Source organism: Cucumis sativus, chromosome 5, assembly GCF_000004075.3.
Source record: "Cucumis sativus cultivar 9930 chromosome 5, Cucumber_9930_V3, whole genome shotgun sequence".
NCBI lineage: Eukaryota > Viridiplantae > Streptophyta > Magnoliopsida > Cucurbitales > Cucurbitaceae > Cucumis > Cucumis sativus.
The window spans coordinates 27,126,606-27,147,292 of NC_026659.2; the positions used below are offsets into that span (position 1 = coordinate 27,126,606).

At 28.8% G+C, this 20,687-nt stretch overlaps 2 protein-coding genes across 2 annotated transcripts; both read left to right on the top strand.

Moving 5' to 3' along the window:
* Positions 1–8,535: 8,535 nt before the first annotated feature.
* On the top strand, positions 8,536–9,871 carry LOC101203784 (AP2/ERF and B3 domain-containing transcription repressor RAV2). The gene has a single exon (XM_004135065.3). The coding sequence runs from the start codon at positions 8,629–8,631 to the stop codon at positions 9,661–9,663; it is 1,035 nt and encodes a 344-aa protein (XP_004135113.1). The 5' UTR covers positions 8,536–8,628; the 3' UTR covers positions 9,664–9,871.
* Positions 9,872–13,808: 3,937 nt separating this feature from the next.
* On the top strand, positions 13,809–15,731 carry LOC101203539 (transcription factor HHO2). The gene is made up of 5 exons (XM_004135064.3): positions 13,809–14,288; positions 14,387–14,622; positions 14,739–15,060; positions 15,138–15,214; positions 15,296–15,731. The coding sequence occupies exons 1-5, from the start codon at positions 14,150–14,152 to the stop codon at positions 15,590–15,592; spliced, it is 1,071 nt and encodes a 356-aa protein (XP_004135112.1). The 5' UTR covers positions 13,809–14,149; the 3' UTR covers positions 15,593–15,731.
* Positions 15,732–20,687: the final 4,956 nt, after the last annotated feature.

A 20,687-nucleotide genomic window follows, 5' to 3' on the forward strand; every position in this document is an offset into this window, starting at 1 on the left:
ATCAACTATGGGCCTGTTCAACTTTGATATACACATCTAAAAAATGATAATAATTAATAAGATATGCAATGCCAAGTGTTCAATAATAAACTTTACATGAACGCAAGATCCCATATAATTGGACTCCAAGTGACTATAATTTAATTAATTGAGTTTTAAGCAGCTTTTTATATATATCAATAAATTTATATTTATTGTCAATTGTCAAATAAGAATCTTGATAAACAATTTCATATTGCTTTGTTTGATCTAATTTAGTTACAAATTAGAATTGATGTTGACCACGTAACGTAATTTTCAAAGGGATTAACAAAATTTAAATATAAAACAAAGATTAAGTAGAAAATAAGCTTAATTTAGTGGGAAATAATTTAGTAATTATTTATATATTCATACACACGTCATCGTGCAATTCTAAATTAATTTGACACCAAACTCTCTATGATATTTTGAAGTATATTTTAAATTAATTCAATATATTTGAATGCTTTATATCTCAAATATAATTAATACATTTAACATTCCTTTTAACAATATAAACGAACTTTCCTTCTAAAAATTGAACTATCACATTTTAGTACCAACAAATTAGGAGAACTAAGTTCTTTAAAGTGTTAGCAAATAATTGTAGACACCCTACAAAAGAGAGAGAGAGAGAGAGAGGAGGAATAAAAAATGCACTCAAGTGTTTTTTCGTATTAATTTTAATATACGGGTCAAATATGGACATTGTTGATAGAGGGAAGAAACTACTAAAAGCAAAACTAGTAAACCAAATTGGTTGGTATATATTTAAAATTTTGTATGAAACTGAGTTATCAAATCCAACTTGTTGCAAAAGGGATGAATTGAAGGTGAATTATTCATGGAACCATTTTCAAGTTGTGCTTGTAATGACAAGAGAGATATTTAGGGCATTGAATTGAGGGGTTGTGAGCATAGTGGCATAACTCATTGCCCACAATAAGTCCATACAGCTCAAAAATTGGAAACCCACAGAATAGCAAAAAGAAAATGACTTCTATTAAATACTAACACAATTTGAGAAATAACTCATATATTATTAGGTTTTTTCTATGAAATAACGACTAGGAAATCATTTATTAATTAAACAATGAGATTCTTAACACGTTCCAAGATAGGATTAATAAAGGAACTCTTCCAAACTTAAAATGAAATACCATATAAAAACAAACAAGAAGTCATGGAGTAGTTATATATATATATATAGATTATGAATGAGGGTTTGTGATATATGTTATCCAAAATTTGAAAACCAGAGCATATAAATATATACACACACAGATTCATTTATATCCAGTCCAGTTTTCTAAGAATACTATAAAACAACCACTCCCTTCCAAGTTGTTTAATTTCATTTGACCTTTTTCTCCCATCCAAAACTTCAAAATTAAAACATAAACTTGAAGTTTCCATGTCGGCAAATATGACGTATTCGTCTTTTTATAGCCCCCACTTGCTTTCTCTTTTTAATTTTCTTTAAATATTATTATCTTTTTCGTATTTAAATAAAAGACTCCAGAAATGGACCCCCATTTCACCTTACTTATTGTTTCGTCTACTCATATATCATATTAATAATTCTCTTTTTTTTTCTTCTTCTTCTTCTTCTTCTTCTTTTTTTGCATGTGATTTAACGTGCGTTCACATCTATTTTGAAATAAATAATAACCGTTGGTTATGCATAAGCTAATCAAATCTCGTCACTCATCACACCAAATTGATATTACCCACTATTTAATCTATGTATTTCGGCCACTTTTAGGCTTTATTTCCACAATCGGATCTATAATATGAAAACAATAAACACTGTGAATGGATGATCATAACTAATTATCAAAACATAAATAAAATCGTTAATGTTATATAATATGCTTTATTATTATTTAAACACCAAACGAAAATCAAGAAAGTATTTGAATCAAATGTGGGTTCTATGACTTTTTCTCTTTAATATTATTCAAGAAAATGCCATTTTTTAAAACATATTCAACAATTCATTTATTTTATTTATTTATTTTACATCAAATCACTAATTTTTATTCATGTTTCAAAAAAAAAAAAAATATGAAACGTGAATATTTGTGGTTGTAAACATCAAGCATAGAATATGGAGTGTTTCCCTTTTTTTCTTTCCCTTCATTCTTCTTAAAATCTAGCCTAATTTTTAAACTAAATGGAACTTTTAAGGCTTGATTTTTTAATAATATATTTAGGGTTTAAAATTCAAACATGTGTGTTAAGAAATGTACATAAACACTTACCAACAAATAAGGAAGAAACAAATTTTTTTTTAAAAAAAAACATAAAGTATAGCACAAAACATGCTTGAAGTATAAAATAAATATTAAATTGGACCTAATTAGTCCTTACACGTAACTTACATTATTATAGTTTATATAATTGAACTTGTTTATTTATTTATTTTTTTGTAGAGAAGAAAACAATTAAGAATGGTTATGGAAAGATTCTAAACCACTAATTTAATCACGATCTCACTATTTACATTTTTAGATAATATACGAAACAATTATTTGGAGTGCTTGCATTTCTACATTATTGTTGTGGTTTATATTAACAAAGTACATTACCAAACAAATCACATGCATGCATTCAATCTCTATCCGACCCCATTCTTTGACTAGATCAAAATCAAATATTCATTCATAAATATAAATTATTATTTGATAGAAACAACAACAATATTTCAAGGAGAAATAAGTCATTTATCCTCGCATGGAATGGGTCACAAACTATAACATATCTCAAACATTTATTCAATCCATTCCAAACTACACGGTTTTAAATGAAAGTAATGTTATTTTAAAGTTTCTTTATTATTTGAAAGAAAAAAATATGTGAAATTTCTTAGTACAATTCCATGGAAAGCAACCTTTCAAATCTCTAACATCTCACTTGGAGATATATGTATAGAGTTAATTAAGTGATGCTCAAGTTCACCAAACAAATTAAAAATAAAAGTTTTTGTCACGAGTTAGAAACTAAATTCTAAATCATCTATACCTAGAACCTATTTGGGACCCGGTAATAAAATGGGTTTATAGTATAATGTAATTCAAAACTCATATTTGAATTAAGTACTTAAGCCCAATTTATGATGTCAATCTCATTTTGTTCTCATAGTTTTCATTCGAATCCTTCTTTCTACCGTTTTCACACTTCAAAATCTCGATCACACTACAACCCCTAAAGCAATAAATAATATATTCCTTTTATGTATAATTGAGAATTATAAACAAAATTTTGTAATTATGATAAGAATATTTTAAATAATTTATAAATATAGCATCGATATGATATTTTACTAATAGATTTTGCTATATCTGTAAATTTTTTAAAATGATTGTTATTATATTTGTGTGATTGTTACCACCAAACTTTTAGGGTAAAAATATAAGTGATTGAGATAATTTATATGAATGGAGAAAATGTGGGAGTGAAAGTTTTGAGGCATAATTTAGTGAATTATTGACAAATTGTAAATTTAAAAGGGCAATAAATTGATTCCTCATGTAGAGAGTATTTCATGATTTTAGGTGTTGAAATTATAAGGATAAGAAAAGGAAGAAAAAGAAGAAAAAGAAGAAAAAGAAGAAAAAGAAATATTATTTTGTATCTTATCTCCTCTCCAATCTCCACCAATGGGAAGAGGAATGGTCTATGTGGTGTACAGTGTCCATATTGTAGGTCCCACTTCAATAGCCAATCATAATTAAGGTTTTTCTTTTCTTGTAGTCAACAAAAGCAGCTTCTCACACCCTCATCTCTTTGAATCACACCTCATCATTGCCTCCCTTTACATTTTCACTCAACACACACACACACACTTTTTATTTTCTCCTATAAATAATTTCTTTACATAATTCAAACTTTTCAATTCTAATTCTTTTTAAATAACGATATCATATATGTTGGTTGAGAAAAACTTGAGATAAAGGTACAATTTGGTATGATTCACAATATACAAAATCAATAGTGTTTAGAGGAATTATTAATGTTGTTATTATTAGGAAAAGTAGTTTTTCTTTTCTTTTTTCATATATAATAAATGAATAAATTATTAAATTATGAAGTGGCAGATGAAATAATGTGTAGATTATATTATATTCTCTGAAAGGACAACAAGTTGGGCGAAATTGGGTGCAACATTTAATTAAAAATTTTATCCTAAGATATTTTATTCCCAATGTTTTTAATAATAAATTATTTATTAATATTATTATTGGATCATGGGAAGAAGATAGAAGTGACCACCAATACCATAATACAGGCATTTAATTATTATTTTTAATTTGTTGTTACTCAGTTTAAAATGGGTGATGTGGATGTTTTCGTGAAAGTGATTGGACCATTTAATATAGCCACTCACCTAATTCAACAAATTTCATATTTATTAGAATTATAGAACCCAAATTCAATTTTCAAAATTAATCTTAAGTCTTCCCTTGTGTTTTCCTCCCAACTTTCAACCTCATGATATTTTCTATTTTTCATTTTTATTTTATTGAGAATATAATAGTTAGTTTTCTTTTTTAATAAAATTCATTAGTTTTAAATGATGCAATCAATTATTTAACTAAATGTCACTAGTTAGTCACGAATCGAATTTAGTATTATTCAATATACATTTTATATTATTTAGTTATGTGATCTTGAAATAAAAAAAGTAAATGAATATTTAAAAGATAAATGTAAATTAGTTAATAACTAACTACAGTTTTTTTTTACTAAATATTTAAGAAGCGTAAGTATCTTAATTAAATCTATTGAGTGTCTATACAATTAACTTATTTAAGTGTGCTAAATTATTCTCTTTCTTCTTTTATTTTATTTTGTGTTGTTTTGAAATAATTATCATTTAATTAAAAAAGTTTACCATTTTTAAACCGACAATATATTCAACATTATGTATTTGGTGTCTGTAATTACATTTATTATACATTGAACATAAAGCTCTTAGGGCAACGTGAGATTTCCAAAGTTTGTATAAGCAACCAATGTCTATTTGTGTTTTCTTTCTTGTTTTTCTCCCAAATATAGTGTGTGCATCATTAGTCCATATTTTACTTACATAATGCAATTCAACACTCAAATATGGAAATGATATATTTTAAGAGTTGCAATTGGATTGTATTAAATAGAAAAAGAAAAATTGGATGGAAACTCAATTTGATATATCAAATTCATACTATAATTTATAAATAAAGTCATGATAACACGATAATATTTAGATCTATTGTACTCCATCGACATGAAAGTGATTTCAATTTCTCTTTACATTTTCACTTGAAGAAATGTTGAACCCTCAATATTTCTATAGTTTTGAAAGTAATTGACGTACTAATAAGAAAATTGACTTCAATTTCTCTTGACCCCATATGATTTTTATAATAAAAAATCAAACAATTCAGGATTAAATCAGATTTTTTTTCTCTCTTTTTCGAGTAATTGACCTAAGGTCAAAATTCATCCAAAATAATAAGATCATTTGCTGAATTGTACGCGTAGAAGGATAAGTGTTTGGTAAAATCTGTGGCATCAAAAGCTATTGGTTAAAAACAAGTTGGCCTCTCAAAAAACCAAATGTATTAAAAGCTCTCCAATAAAGTGTACTACTTAGGAAATCCCACTCAAAAGTTTGGCAATTGTGTTTAAATATATATATATAAATAAAAGGTCTTCAATTCCTTTTTTCCTTTACATGTAGGTTATTTGTTTGTACTTTTTACTATAATAATTATTAATTTCTAACAAAAATTTCAAAATTTTCGGCATAAAACATCACCACTACACGCTTCTACTTCATAATTGGTTTGAACTACGTTCTATATTGATCCAATTTGATTGAATTTTTCCATTCCAAAACTTTATTGAAAAAGTCCCTAATAGTAGTTAAGGATTAACACACAAATATATATATATATATTTATCTTAAGAATATAATTAGTAATGATTGATATACATCATAATACTCTAGAAATTGGTTGATTTTATAGATAGAGTCAACTTTTGAGTGCAAATATACTACTGATTTTTACATATATTTGATCGGAGTGGGAAAATCATGTACAGAATTACAACCATTCAATTAATTAAAAGTACTGTCCATACTTTAATGAAAAGACGATCAACTTTTTCTCTTCCTTCCCTAATCTCTTGTTTATTTGTTTATTTATTTTGTCCACTTTCATATTAATTAATGATGAATGAATTAAAAAAAAATACACAAAATGCGCAAATGAAGACAATAATTATTCATGAAATGAAAAAAAGTAGGAAGTAAAGTTACACCGAATCTTGTTGATTTAGATTTAAGTGATGCAGAAGTGTTAATCCTTATTGGCTAATAACAACGATTAGTTAATTAATTAATTGATAAAAGGCATAAGAGTGTGGACATAGCTTTGATTGGAGGGGTTTTGATGGGAAAATGTGGGATTATATTATATAAAAGAAAGTGACGTCAAAAAAATAAAAGAAAAAGACAGGATTTTGTAATTAAATAATCCTAAGTTTATCTTGAAACTCAAAAAGAGTAAAGAAGAAAGTATTGATCACAAAAGCCCAAAGATTTTGTGCAGAGTTCAGATTGATGTTCATCATTACTTATTTGATTTCATTTCAAATTTCTCATTTATTGTATTTATTGTTAGGTACATCTCCAAGTAATCAATTACACTTTTTTCTCTCTTTTTTTTTTTTTTTAAAAATACAAACAAGCCATCACACGTTTTATTCTTTTATTTAAAATATATTTATGTACGTCCTTAATTAAATTAGGTTCAATTTGAGATATTTTATTAATATAATAAACAATATTTTTAATTTGACTTTAACTGAATTTACAAAATCTATATTATTAGTTGTCATACCTCACTTTAAAACTACCTTTCCACAAAGTTTCGTATCTAATTACAACATATTTAATTACACATACTACGCATATTTATGATATTTTGAAAAATAACAAATGAGTAAAGAGATGATAATGTTTGAACAGTTTGGGAAATAATGTTTGATATGATGAAAATAGAAACAATAATATTGAAAACAAAATATCAAATCAGCACCTAAAAAAAATAAGTGTAAAATGAAAGCTTAAATTTAGGTGTGTGAGAGAGAGAGAGAGAGAGAGAGAGGCACCGTCACTCAGAAGGGCGCCGGGATTTAATAATGAATATATATATGAAATAAAAAGACGAAGAAAAGAAATTAAAAGGGGGAAAATGAAGTGGGTCCCAGGGTAAAAGGGAGGACAAGTCCGTACATGCATCGCCAAATATAAAATATTATATATTATAAGAAAAGAAAAGTCGGGGGGGGGGGGGGGGGTGTGTGGGAGTGAGTGGGACCAAGGAAAGTATTGGACCAAGAGAGTTGAGAGCCGTGGATTGAGAAGAGGAAGGGACGGTGGAGATGGGGGAGAGGAGTGGAATTATTGGACGCGATACGAATAGGGAAAAACAAGATAAGTTTAGTTGAGTTGAGGGAAAGACATGTCAGCGTTGGTTCGGAAATAATAGAATCGTCATGTTTTTATTATTTATTAAAAACAAAATAAAAAGGGGGAGGAATCTGGTGAGGGAGTGTACAATAGATACTAAAATGAACCTAGGTAATAAAGACAAACGAATGAGAAGAAGCCACGGTGGAATTAAGGGTTTAGTTTGGAGTTTAGTGGGATTTTGCATTTGCAAAGAGGAAAGAGTGGGAAAGACCCTCTATGCCTCTCTCTCTCTCTCTCTCTCTATCTAATCCAATCCAAATCCAATCCCTGTGAAACTCAAGCCCCACCTCCCTCCCACCCCTCTCCCATCCTAGTGGGAACTCGTTTTTTTCTTAATTAATTAAAAATAGTACCTTCTGGTACCGACACTTGGACTCTTCCCATTTTCTTATTTTTCCTTTTTACAAATTTATACCATAACAGGAAATTTTCATTTCTCATTCCAAATTCCTTCTGGGGGGGGGGGTGATTTTGTTATTGTTTTTTTTAAAAAAGGTAATAAATAGAAAAAAGAAAAGGGTTAAAAAGAGGTAAAGATTCTGATTGGTACTAACAAAACAAACAGCAAATAATAGAAGCAGATATTGATGAAAGATGATGATCAACAAGAATCAGGCATCAGCAGCAGCAGTATCAGATAAGATACATTCCACATGGAGAAATTTCTCTCTCTCTCTTTTTTTTTTTGAAGTAATTAATTATTAAAAGAGAAAAAGAGAAGCAGCAAAATTCAGGGGGGATGAACTTAAAGAAAACACGGTCCAGGGTCATGTGAACCCCATCAACTTGTTTTTAATGGACCCCACCTCTCTCTCATCCTCCTAGAGTTGACCCTTTTTTTTTCTTTCCATTTTTCTTTTATAATTCCATCATCTTCTAAATATGCGTTTCTAATTGGGTCTTTTTTTATATAAATATTTTTTTTTAAAAAAAAACGTAGACTTCCGAAAAAAATTAAATTATAAAGTCCACCCTCCCTATATAAATCGACGCCTTTCCAGTTCATTCCCATAATCTCACCCTTTTCCCTTTCATTTTGTTTTCCTTTTTGCGTTATCTCTCTTTAAATTTCCAAAGATATGGACGGAATTTGCATCGACGAAACAACTTCCACCGAATCTAAATCTCCACCGCCGGACACCAGTCTCTGCCGCGTCGGAAGTGGCGTCACCAGTGTCGTTCTGGATTCCGACTCCAGCGGCGGTGGAGTTGAAGCGGAGTCACGCAAATTACCATCTTCCCGTTACAAAGGAGTGGTACCACAGCCCAACGGCCGATGGGGGGCTCAGATTTACGAGAAGCATCAAAGAGTATGGCTGGGTACTTTCAACGAAGAGGATGAAGCAGCACGTGCTTACGACGTCGCTGCTCAACGTTTCCGTGGCCGTGACGCTGTTACTAATTTCAAGCCGTTAACACACGGCGGTGGTGAAGAAGACGACATCGTTTCCGCTTTCCTCAACTCCCATTCCAAGGCGGAGATCGTCGACATGTTACGTAAGCATACTTATTTAGATGAACTCCACCAAAGCAAACGAAACGCTGGGTTATCCGGTTCCGATCGTAAACAAAACCGTTTCCTATCCGGTTCCGATGATGATCCGGAAACCGCTCGGGAACTTTTATTTGAAAAAGCCGTAACTCCAAGCGATGTGGGGAAGTTAAACCGTTTGGTCATTCCAAAACAACACGCGGAAAAGAATTTCCCTTTACAAACCGGTTCGACCGCTTCCTCCAAAGGTCTATTGTTGAACTTTGAAGATGGAGGAGGGAAAGTATGGCGGTTCAGGTACTCATATTGGAATAGTAGCCAAAGCTATGTGTTGACGAAAGGATGGAGCCGGTTCGTGAAAGAAAAGAATTTGAAAGCCGGTGACATTGTTAGCTTCTTGAAATCAACCGGACAAGACAAACAGCTTTACATTGAATGGAAGGCACGAAAACCTTCTACCACAACCGGGTCCGCTATCAACCCGGTTCAGACGTTCAGACTGTTTGGAGTTGACATTATCAAAGTTTCGCCCAATAGTGGGTGTAGTGAGAAGAGAAGGAGAGAATTGGAATTTCTCACTTTACAATGTACCAAAAAACAAAGGGTTGTGGGAGCATTGTAACGTACATATTTCCCCCCCTCCCCCCCCTTTTTTTTTCTTTTTTCTTCTTTTACATGTTAATTTCTTGATGAAGAATGAGGTGGAAAGAAAAGAGAGAGAGAAGATAATTAATTGTAAAAAAGAGAGAAATTTCTAGACGAATTAAAAAGTTTGAATTTTTAGGTTAATTCTATATATACGAAATTAAACCTACTTGTTTGATTATTTATTTATTTATTTTCTAGCTTTTTCTCCAAAAATAATATTAGAGTTGCAGATTTAAAATAAAAACAAAAAGTTAGGGTTGGAGTGTGTGTGACAAAATCTACTAATCAAGTTGTTATTGATATGGCAAATCTAAATATTATATCTTTATATAGTTTATATAATCATATCATGCAAGCAGATTTTGATTTACTATCTCTTTTTTTTTTTCCCATCATTAATATAGTTTGGTAGGAAAAGGTTTTGAGAATTAATCTACATCCTAATATTTCTTAAGAAATTTATTTTTCAAAATTTCCCTTTTGAATGTAATGTCTATTCCGATGTATATCAATGATTTCCAATTCTTTCTTTTTTTCCACAGATTATGATGTTTTATGTTATTATTATTGTCTTTCTAATTTTGGAAGATTTAAAAAAATATCATTCTATGGTATAAAATCATGCCATATTATTCCTATTTTAAAAAAGGACAAAAAAAAGAGAAAAGAGGTATGGAAAGAATAATAGGAAATAAAATGGAATATTAGAGAGGTATCAAGAGATTGAAAAAGGGTAATTAAAATGAGGATTATTGTAATTGAAATTGTACAAGTTGAATAAAAAGAATCAATTACATTTCTTTTTTTCCTTTGAAATAATTGTAAAAGCAGTAATAATATTATGCATATATTAAAAAATAAATAACAAAAAATAAAATAAAAACCAAGTTGTAGCAAAGTGACAAATTCACTCTCAATCACATCCTTGCCCTCTTGCAAAACCGCGTTCACTCTTTCATCCAAATTTTGTAAATTGGACCACTTTTCCACATTCAAACTCTTCAATTTTTTCTCCTCTCTTTTAAATCATTTGTGGAAAAATATAAAAACATTATTCAAACTTTCAATTATTGTTACGAATTTAATACCACAATTTGATTATCTACCTAAATTTAAACTCATTCATTACCATTATTATTTGTTATTATAAACATACTTTAGATTTTAAATCATTTGGATTGAGGGTTTACAAACGCTTTTCTTACACTTATATTAACATTTTTAAAAATATTTTATAAACTAAATCTAATTATGTCTCTAAAAAATATAACATATGATTTTGATTAATTTGTGAAAATGACACATGCCAACTATTCTCTCTGTGTGTGAATTGTTGAATTGAATATGTTATATAGTAGCTATGACGTACGGATAAAAATCACCAACCACACAATATATGACTTCCTATGTTCATTGTTTTCTATGTTTCAATACATATATGGTTTCCATTGTTTACAAATTCTTTTATTAAATCTCTCTATTAAATGAATGTGTTGGAAGTAATTGAAATCAAATCAAGTTTTCGTCGATTTTATTAAAATTAGGAAAACAATACTAATTTTTTTTTTTTTTTTGGGGGGGGTTAAATTTTGTGAGTCTATACAGCTTTCTAATTTTTTAAATTAAAATTAATAGGTAAATTTAATTATTTAAGCTATGCCAATTTTTGGAAGTAAATTTATAGAATAATTGGCAAAGTGGACTTAGTCGTTTTTTTTTAAAACTACTTTATGTATACTACTTTGTCTTTATTAAGAAAAAAAAAAAGCTTTGAATTTACTTTGTCACTTTACTACGTTAATGTCAATGTCAATTTAATTTGATGTAATATGATCCTTTTCTTTACTGTAGTTACTAATTTTTGCAAATATAATAAAGAAAAAAGTGACCTACTACAAAGGATAATAATTTGAATAGAGAGAAAAAGAGATGTTTAATTAAAGAGAACCGTAGAAAGATGGGCCTAATTGAAACTCATTTGAAGGCCCATTTCATTTTCTACCGGAAGCCCATTATAAATTGAAAGCTGGATTAAATGGGCTATTCTCCGAAAAGCCTCACCGGGCCGGCCCAACATTATAAAAATAAGAACACGTAAAACCACAACTCGATCTCGATTTTGGCAAAAACAATTCGATATCATAGTTGATGAAGATACATTACAAGATGACTAAAATTGAAAGATTATTCTTCCCCCAAGAATATAGCAACAACATTAAGTATAGTTTCCATTTTCATTTCAATTATTTCAAACCCATCTCGTTGTATTGATATCTGAATCCACAATAAATAATAATTCTTTTACAATAACTCATATATTTAATGTTGGATATGAACTATGAGATGTAGAGTACAATAGAAGTACAAAGTTAATGAAATTTGTACAAACTTGATCATTTTTTGTACTGCAACATACATTTAGATGAATAGTTGCAAGTACCACACCCAACTTTATTCTTCGTTATGAATGCAATGCACTAATTAATTAAAGTAAACTTTATTAAAAAAAATGTAGAAAGAAATAACCATTAGATTCTATTGTCAGATTCCATATTAAATACTTGTAGAAATTAGAAATGTGTGAAAAAAGGAAATCTTGTAAACTAATCAACATAATTTTCGTAACACACTTTGGCTATTTGATGAGATGTCGATTTTGTTGGATATGATGTTATAGTTAATTAAATTCGAACCGCCATTGATAATTATATACTCACAAATGTCCATTTTGGTTGGTGTTGGTGTAAATCAATTTTCTTATTTGTTTGTTTGTTTAAACAAATTAAGATGAACACCACAAATCAATTTAACACCACATCATATTTTATTTCAATCTTTCAATTTAACGTCACAAAAACCCCATGCAAGCCTTTTATATTATTATCTATCGTATTTGTAACGATGTTGCCAATAAGTTGGTAGCTAAAAGGCCATGGTATGTTCGCTAATTGATGTATATAATATTATTAATTATATGGTTATCCATATTTTTAATTTTGATTGAATAGCTAATTTAACTCAATTTGATATTTAATCTAATTCTTTACTTGTGTGACGTTTTAAATAAAAATTTCATTCTGCACGTAAACTTGTATGCATATCCATGTTAATACAAACAGATTTCAAGAGTGAGCCACATATATTAATTCAATTAGGGTTATGGTAAAAACTAAACAATTTAGAGAAAAAAGAAAAAAATACTATCATTGTACAAACTTTTAAAATATAATATATGTTTAGTTGACAATTTAAATTTGTATTTTATGCATTTAAATTTACAATCTAGATATTATATTTTAAGAATCTGTCTTCCAATTTTATGATCGCAATAGAGCAATTTTTAAATAATTTTTTATGTTAGAAGATGTATGGTAAATTACAACATAAAATTGCCATTAATATAGTAATTATCTGAGAATAAATTAGTACACAAACAATTTCATAAATTAATTAATAGTAATTTACAGTCAAACTATTATTTAGTTGATAGAATGGTTGGTTTTATTATTTATAAACCTAATAAATCACGTTAAAACCGTCTTTAAATTTTAATCTAATTTCAAAATGTCTAACCAAACACATATTTGAAAAGAAAAAAAAACCATCTTTATTTTATTTTTTCATAAATCATAAAAAATTTATTTGAATGTGTATTTGCATAGAATAAAGTAATGAGTAGAAAAGAATGGAATAAAAAATAAATTTATGGTACCCTAATAAAATTGGAGGAATTAAATTGATAAGTTACGTAATTATTAAACCCGAAAGCGTGTTAGTTTGTGGAGTAGTTTACATATCACATTAGTTTGAAAGAAACAAAATGAATGAATGAATGAATTTTCTATTGTTGTAATTCAGTAATTAATTATTGAATAAGATAGGAAAATAGATTTGATGCAATACCCATTATCTGTAAATATAGTTTTATTGTTGTTTTAAATGAAATTCTGGAAAGTAAATAAAAACAAAAAAAGGTTAGGTTTGGTGAGTCAATAAATAGAGTATTCGATCTTATCTATTAGTAAAATAAAAAGTTGTGAAAGATTAATGACGTCATTAACAGCCCACAGATAAATAGAGCAAAAATGAAGATTAAATTATACGAATATTCAAACCTTTCTCTCTTCAAAACCTCCAATCAAAAAGATTCGATTTTGTATGCGACGCCACGACTTCGACCAATCCCATCTCTCTCTCTCTAGAATCCTCCATTGATTTCTTCTCTCTCTCTCAAAACCTCCATTAATCTATAATATTCATTCTCTCTTCTTCATCTCCTCTCTTATTATTGTCTTTAAAGAAGTTTATTCCTTTTCTTGATTCTACAGATTCCATTATTCGCCTTTCCAGTTCTTTCTCATTGGCTTACTTCGGATTTTTCTATGTTCTATTTCCATCCAACTCACCCTTTTCTTCCTTAAATAAACCCTTTTATTCCTTTTCTTTTTCCAAATTCACCTATGGATTTTGTCCACACTTTTCTGGATATTCGTGTTGGAATGGATTTGAGTAACTATGCTGATGCTTTGGATCGAGAACGCCAAAAAATTCAAGTCTTCCAGCGAGAACTTCCCCTCTGTTTGGAGCTCGTCACTAGAGGTAACTTCACCGCAAGTTATGGAGTTTTTCGGATTGTTCTTCATTTTTTTTTTCTCGTTTTTTGTTTAATTTAATTTTGTGGCTTTTCTTTTTTATAGCTATTGATTCTTGCCGGCAGCAGTTGTCTGGGGTGTCGACGGAGAGCTCTGAGCATACATCAAGCGATCGCCCTGTTTTGGAGGAGTTTATTCCTATTAACAAACCTTGTGTGAATTCTCATTTTGAAATTGAAGAAGACGAACAATCAAAACCGGGGAAGATTGAATTGGGTCGATCGGATTGGCTCAAATCGGCTCAGCTTTGGAATCAATCGCCAGATCCTCCTCTTACAGAGGTAAGAATTCATCATCATTAATCTGTTTTGCTCTGTTTATAGCATAGGAAACAATGAACGAGAATTTTCAGGGAGAGTATGTGAGTTTTCTTCTTCTTCTTTTTTTTTTTTGATAGGATGTTGCTAAGGAGGTTGTTGAGGTAAAAAATAATGGCGGTGGCGGTGCTTTTCAACCATTTGAAAAAACAACTCCATTGAAAACAGAGTCGGCGGTGGTAGTCGGTAGGACGGCGGGTTCTTCATTTCCGGAGGCGACAACAATTTCAATTCCGGAAACGACAACAAGTTCGACGGCGGGAACCGCTTCTAAATGTGGCGGAGGAACTGCTAAACGAGAAGATAAGGAATCTCAGACCCAAAGAAAACAGAGGCGGTGCTGGTCGTCAGAATTACACCGGCGATTCGTTCACGCCCTTCAACAACTTGGCGGTCCTCATGGTACCAAAAAATCTAAAATCTTTCTTCAATTTTTATCTTATTTTTTAAATAAACTGTTCTAATTTGTTCAATCACAGTTGCCACACCAAAACAAATCAGGGAGTTAATGAAGGTGGATGGACTCACTAACGATGAAGTCAAAAGTCATTTACAGGTTCATATCGATATTAATCATTCCTTTTTTGTTAATTTAAATCAAAAGTTTGGTTTTCATATTGTTAATATAATCTGGCAGAAGTACCGATTGCACTCAAGAAGGCCAACAAATACAGCAATGCAAGACAGCGGGAGCTCATCGGCGCACCAGCAATTCGTGGTGGTGGGAAGCATATGGGTTCCACCACCACCTCCACCGAAATACACGGTGGCAACAACAGAGAAAGGGAGAAATGGGATTTATGCTCCGGTGGCGACGTTGGTAGGAGGGAAGGCGAGCCAGAGCAGCGGGGGAATGGTTCATTCAAATTCGCCGGCCACATCTTCTTGCACTCACACCACCACAAATTCGCCGAATTCGCGATCGGCGACATAGAAATTTTGTTGATTAAAATTATTGTAAAAGGGTTGGAACAAAATTTTGTAAAGTACAATCAAGTTATTTGATAAAGGCATGTGATATACATAAGATGTTCACGTGAAGTTGGGCACCCATTTTTGGATTTACGGAATCATATTCTTTGTCCTTTCCAACTCCTCTCTTACTCTATCAATCCAAACAAATTATTGCATTATCAATTATATATTACTCATTTAACTACACTAGACCACAGGATTTTAATTTTAATGAAATCTTCATAAATTGGTGTTTGGAAACAAATAAATGGGTGATACTTAGTAGTTTTATGAATATGACAGATTTAATTATATATATATATATATATAAGTCAGAAATGAAAATCTTATCTAGCTCGTAAGATTAATAAATATATTGTTGGGAAGAATTGTCTTACCACAAGATTACTCAAATTTCTTTATACATTATTGGATTTTTCTTAGAAGAATCACAAGACCTTCCTGTTTTCAAACACTTTCTTTAATTAATTGTATAATTCTTGAAAATTCAATGATGGTTGGAGTAAGGATAAATTTATTTAATTGCTATCAATCTTTTCTGTTTTCATAATGATTTTTTGTTTTAATTTTTTAATTTTTAACTTTTAAGAATTTGCTAATTAATTCAAATACATTTTTTTTTTTGAATTAGTGATAAAACAGACACTACAAAATCTAAAACTAAAGTTGTTTTCTAGTCTTTAAGATACCAGGCCTATAAACACATCATCATATTTCAATATTTTCAAAAACTAAGTAGAAATTTGTAAATTTGTGTTTAGGTAAGAATTTTCAACTTTTTTATTTCATAGAAATGGAAATTACAGTAAGGAATTGAAAAAGATATATATTTAAATTTAAAATAAATGCAAAAATTAGCTCTGAGATCAAATAGTTATCTATAAAGATTATTTATCAAATTGTTCAAGAGTAGTTTTGATAGTTGTTATTTCATTTTTAATATAATAACTTTTTTAAATAGGTAGAAAATTTGAATCACCAACTAAACTATGCTAAATTTCACACTTTTGAATATAAGTGTTAGAATTTGAATAAAAGATGAATATACATAGAGGTTGGAATATAAAGGAAAGTGGTTAGTTGAAAAGTCTAAAATTTAAAAGCTTATAGATTGATATCTTTTATCTTTTCTTTTAAGACAAGATTTCCAACTTATTACTTACTTCTTCACATAAAAATTAACATCCCACTAAACCCACCATCAAAAAACAAAAATAAAAGTTGATATTATCTATACATCTATAAAAAGAAAGAGAATTAAATGGGTCATATTTATCTATATATCTAATCTATGTATCACTTCTATTGCTAAATGTTGTCATTTTTCTCTCTACTATGAGAGAGATTGGTGGGTTTTTTCTCACTATTCTAAAAGTGAAGAAATTTACAGAATATATAGGATTAACGTTTAATTAATTAACAACACCCTTTCAATTTAGGCATTAATAATCTCAAATAATACTTTTATTTATATATATGTATGTATATGTATATGTAAATTCAACCGACATTAAAATATGTTGAGATATAATGTCATCTTCTTCTTTTTCTAACTTTACTATTTTGTTCAAGAGAGAAATTATGGAGTCATAGTGTTGTAATTTGACCTAATCTAACATTCCTTTATGGCTTCATCCCTTTTCATTTCATATTTTTCACCCACTTGAAAATTCTTAATGTTTTTTAATCTATTTCTATGTATATTACATATTTTTAAACATAAAGAATACAATCATAATTAATCAAATAATATTTAGGCACGTATATCTTTATGTACTTCATTTTCTTTATACATATAAAATAAAATACAACATTTTCATATGCAATCTAAAATGCGTTCAAATTTTTTTTCTTTCTAAATTAGTCATAATGGTTTTTGGCCTTCTATTAAACTCTTCACACGTGTGGTACACATGTTTGAATAGTCAAACTATTTCTTCATCTTTATCTAAACTTTAATTCACATTTCAATACTGCCTTATTTGGTAATAGTCATTTAAATTATTTTATTTATTGTTAAATATGGGTTTTGTTTTTGGTTTTTTATTTTAAAATGGAAAATAAAAACAAATATTAGAATTGTATTTTGTTCATTGTATAAAGAAAATATTTGCTATTATCAATTATCAATTGCATGCTAATGATCAGTTGAGTAACGTTTTGTTCTCTTACTTCAACTTTTATTTTAAAATTTTGCTAAGAATTTATTTGAAGACATGAAAATAAAATATACTAATTTGAAATTAAAAAAAATAAAAAAAATACATTCTCAAATGTGTTCTAATTTTTTTTCATCCTCTTATTGATATTTTAGAACGTGACATTAAGAAGAAAAGAAAGTAAGACTTTTCCTCGACAAATACAGATTTCTTGCTAAAAGAAAATATTATCTTTTCATTGAAGTAGGAGACAATTTAAAGACTTTGATTTGGTTTTTGCTCTTAGAAAAAGTGAGATATTTTTTAACTTGAGAGAAAATTCTAAAAGTGAAAAAAAATATCTCACCTAAATTTTGGACCCATTCATTTAGATTTATTTAATATTCTCTGTATAAACAGAAAATAATTGGAAAGAAATTTAATCTTACTTTAATATTATATTTTACCCAAAAATGATTGGTTCACAAGATAGAATCATTTTAATTTTATAATAATTAATTAAATTATCATGTATTCTTCATATTGTTATAGTTAGGGTCTACAACTATAACATGATTACCTTTTATGAGAAAAATAATAACAATTTAAGCCATTCGATAAGATAAGATAGATTTAATTGGTTTAATTTGTATTGAATTATGTATTTCTTTGTGATAATCTTCTTGACTCATGCCATATGTAGTTGATATTTTAAAATTCACAAGTCAAATGTTATTACTCTTAGTATTTTCACATGGAAGCTGTTAGATAACTGAAAAAAAATATATATAAAAGGTTGGTAAGTAGATTAAAATATATACTTTAGAATAGGTGAATCCAAGAAAATCTTATAAATTATTTTTAAATACTTTTGAAGTCAAGCAATTTTTTATGTATATTTTTCAAATATATATTTTTGTGATAAGGTCAAAACGTGCATGAACCATGTAATGATTTTTATAAAAGGATAATAAACAGAATTTTCCTCTTCCTCTTGGAAGAATGAAATTTCTAACTTTGAAAGTAACAAATGTGCATTAAATTTAGGATGGAAAAACTTTAATCAACAACATTCATGTTTTGAAGAAAAATAAAAATATAAAGATAAGAAAAGGTGTTTGTGATTCTCACTCAAGTCATTGTCAAAATAATAACTTTTGATACTAAGAAATAATTAAATTGGTGAATCGATGATATTATATTTTGAATATGATTTAGAAGTGGAGTGGAAGGAAAAGTAAAGAAAAAGAAAAAGGTTTGTTTTGGTTTTATAAATGTGGTGTCTTCTCAAAAGGTCCAAACGACCAAACGCAATATCCACAAATTTTAATAAAAACTAAACTAACATTTCTAAATTAAATCAAAATATTTATAAAATATAGTTAAATTTTATATTAATATTTTTAATAATTTTGTTTTTTACCATAATTTTTTATAATCAATTTAATTTCATTTTTTACTTTAAAAAATAAATTTTGTTTTTACATTTAAGGATGCATGTTCTATGTTTTTTTAAATAAATTCATCTATACAACGCATAATATTATAGAATTGACATATTGCATTTATCGTTAACATTTAAATCTCACATTTATAATCGACATCCTAAATGAAATTAAACACAATTTAATAGATTTGAATATCGACAATGAAGAATAGAGATTCTAATTCTTCACCCATTTTTAAAACGACAAACAACTTTAACAATCTTCTATAAAAATATTGTTTTTCTTTTCTTATTTTTAATATGGTTAGCCTTTCATTAGTGGAAACGAGTGGTACTTCCAAAGAGAAGCGAGCGAGTGGAAAGGATTAAGGAATATGCCCTTCTTCTTAAGGGTGAATTAATAAATAACAATGCCACCTTGACACAATTAAGCAAAGATGAAATTTCCAAAACAGCATCTTAGTATTAGTGGTTTTGATAATGATGTGATCGCTCCTTAGTCCGAATATTCCACAATGGTTTTCATAATATCCTTTTTATTTGGTCTAATTAATTAATTTAGAATATTCTTTAGTCCCTAGAATTTATTAGATTATCTTTTGTAGAAAAAATAGAGGTGACCCACAACACAACCTCAAGAATCTTGCATTGTTGAAGATTCCCCACAATCAGATCTATATTAAAATCCATGGGACCCTTTCTTCAATCTAGACCCTACATTCTTCATCGGACGGTGAGTGTTGGACGATTGTAATTTAAATATATGGCTTACACACAGACGATGGTAAGGATAAGTTCGAGGAGGATGTAGACAGTGACCTTTGAGGGACATAAAAGGCCAAATGACTTTTGAAGGGACCTTTCTTTCTTTGCCTTACGGACCTTTTCTTTTCTTTTTTTTCTTTAGAAACATTACATATATACAAAATGACGACGTTGCATGCTGTTACTTTACGAGTAAATTTTGGCATTTGGAAAACACAAATTCTAGGGAATATTCTTTTCTTGTATTTGGTGGGTGGCCTAACTTGTAGAGAAAGTATAAATATGTAATCAGTGAAAAAATACATTATCATTGTTATGTTGTTGGTTTTTTTCTTTAACATTATTCTATATGTTATTTGGAGTTTAAGATCGTAAGATCCATATGGTGTTTGTATCTGTATATATTAATCAGTCTTTTCATGAATTTAGTTAAAATAAAAATAAGAAAATTACAAAAACCAATCATTTGTGGAAAGAAATTAGGAAAACAGAAATGATTCAAAGTTTGCATAATGTGTGAAGAAGAAAATGAGGAAGAAGATTTCATATTGTTGACAATTACATTATTTCATTTGTCATGGAAAGAATTACTTAGACATCAAGTCTCACAAAATGACATTATAATATGATATGTTTGACCAAAATGATGGACTATAAATTAAAGAAAAAGGGAATTAATATGAAAGAATTACTATTATTCAAAT

What these genes read in the sequence shown, in the direction of transcription:
- LOC101203784 (XM_004135065.3), top strand. Translation starts at nt 8,629, where the DNA reads ATGGACGGAATTTGCATCGACGAAACAACTTCCACCGAATCTAAATCT.
- LOC101203539 (XM_004135064.3), top strand. Translation starts at nt 14,150, where the DNA reads ATGGATTTTGTCCACACTTTTCTGGATATTCGTGTTGGAATGGATTTG. An exon ending in CAGATCCTCCTCTTACAGAG is followed by an intron (nt 14,623 to 14,738) that starts GTAAGAATTCAT and finishes TTTTTTTGATAG; the next exon opens with GATGTTGCTAAGGAGGTTGT. An exon ending in ACAACTTGGCGGTCCTCATG is followed by an intron (nt 15,061 to 15,137) that starts GTACCAAAAAAT and finishes GTTCAATCACAG; the next exon opens with TTGCCACACCAAAACAAATC.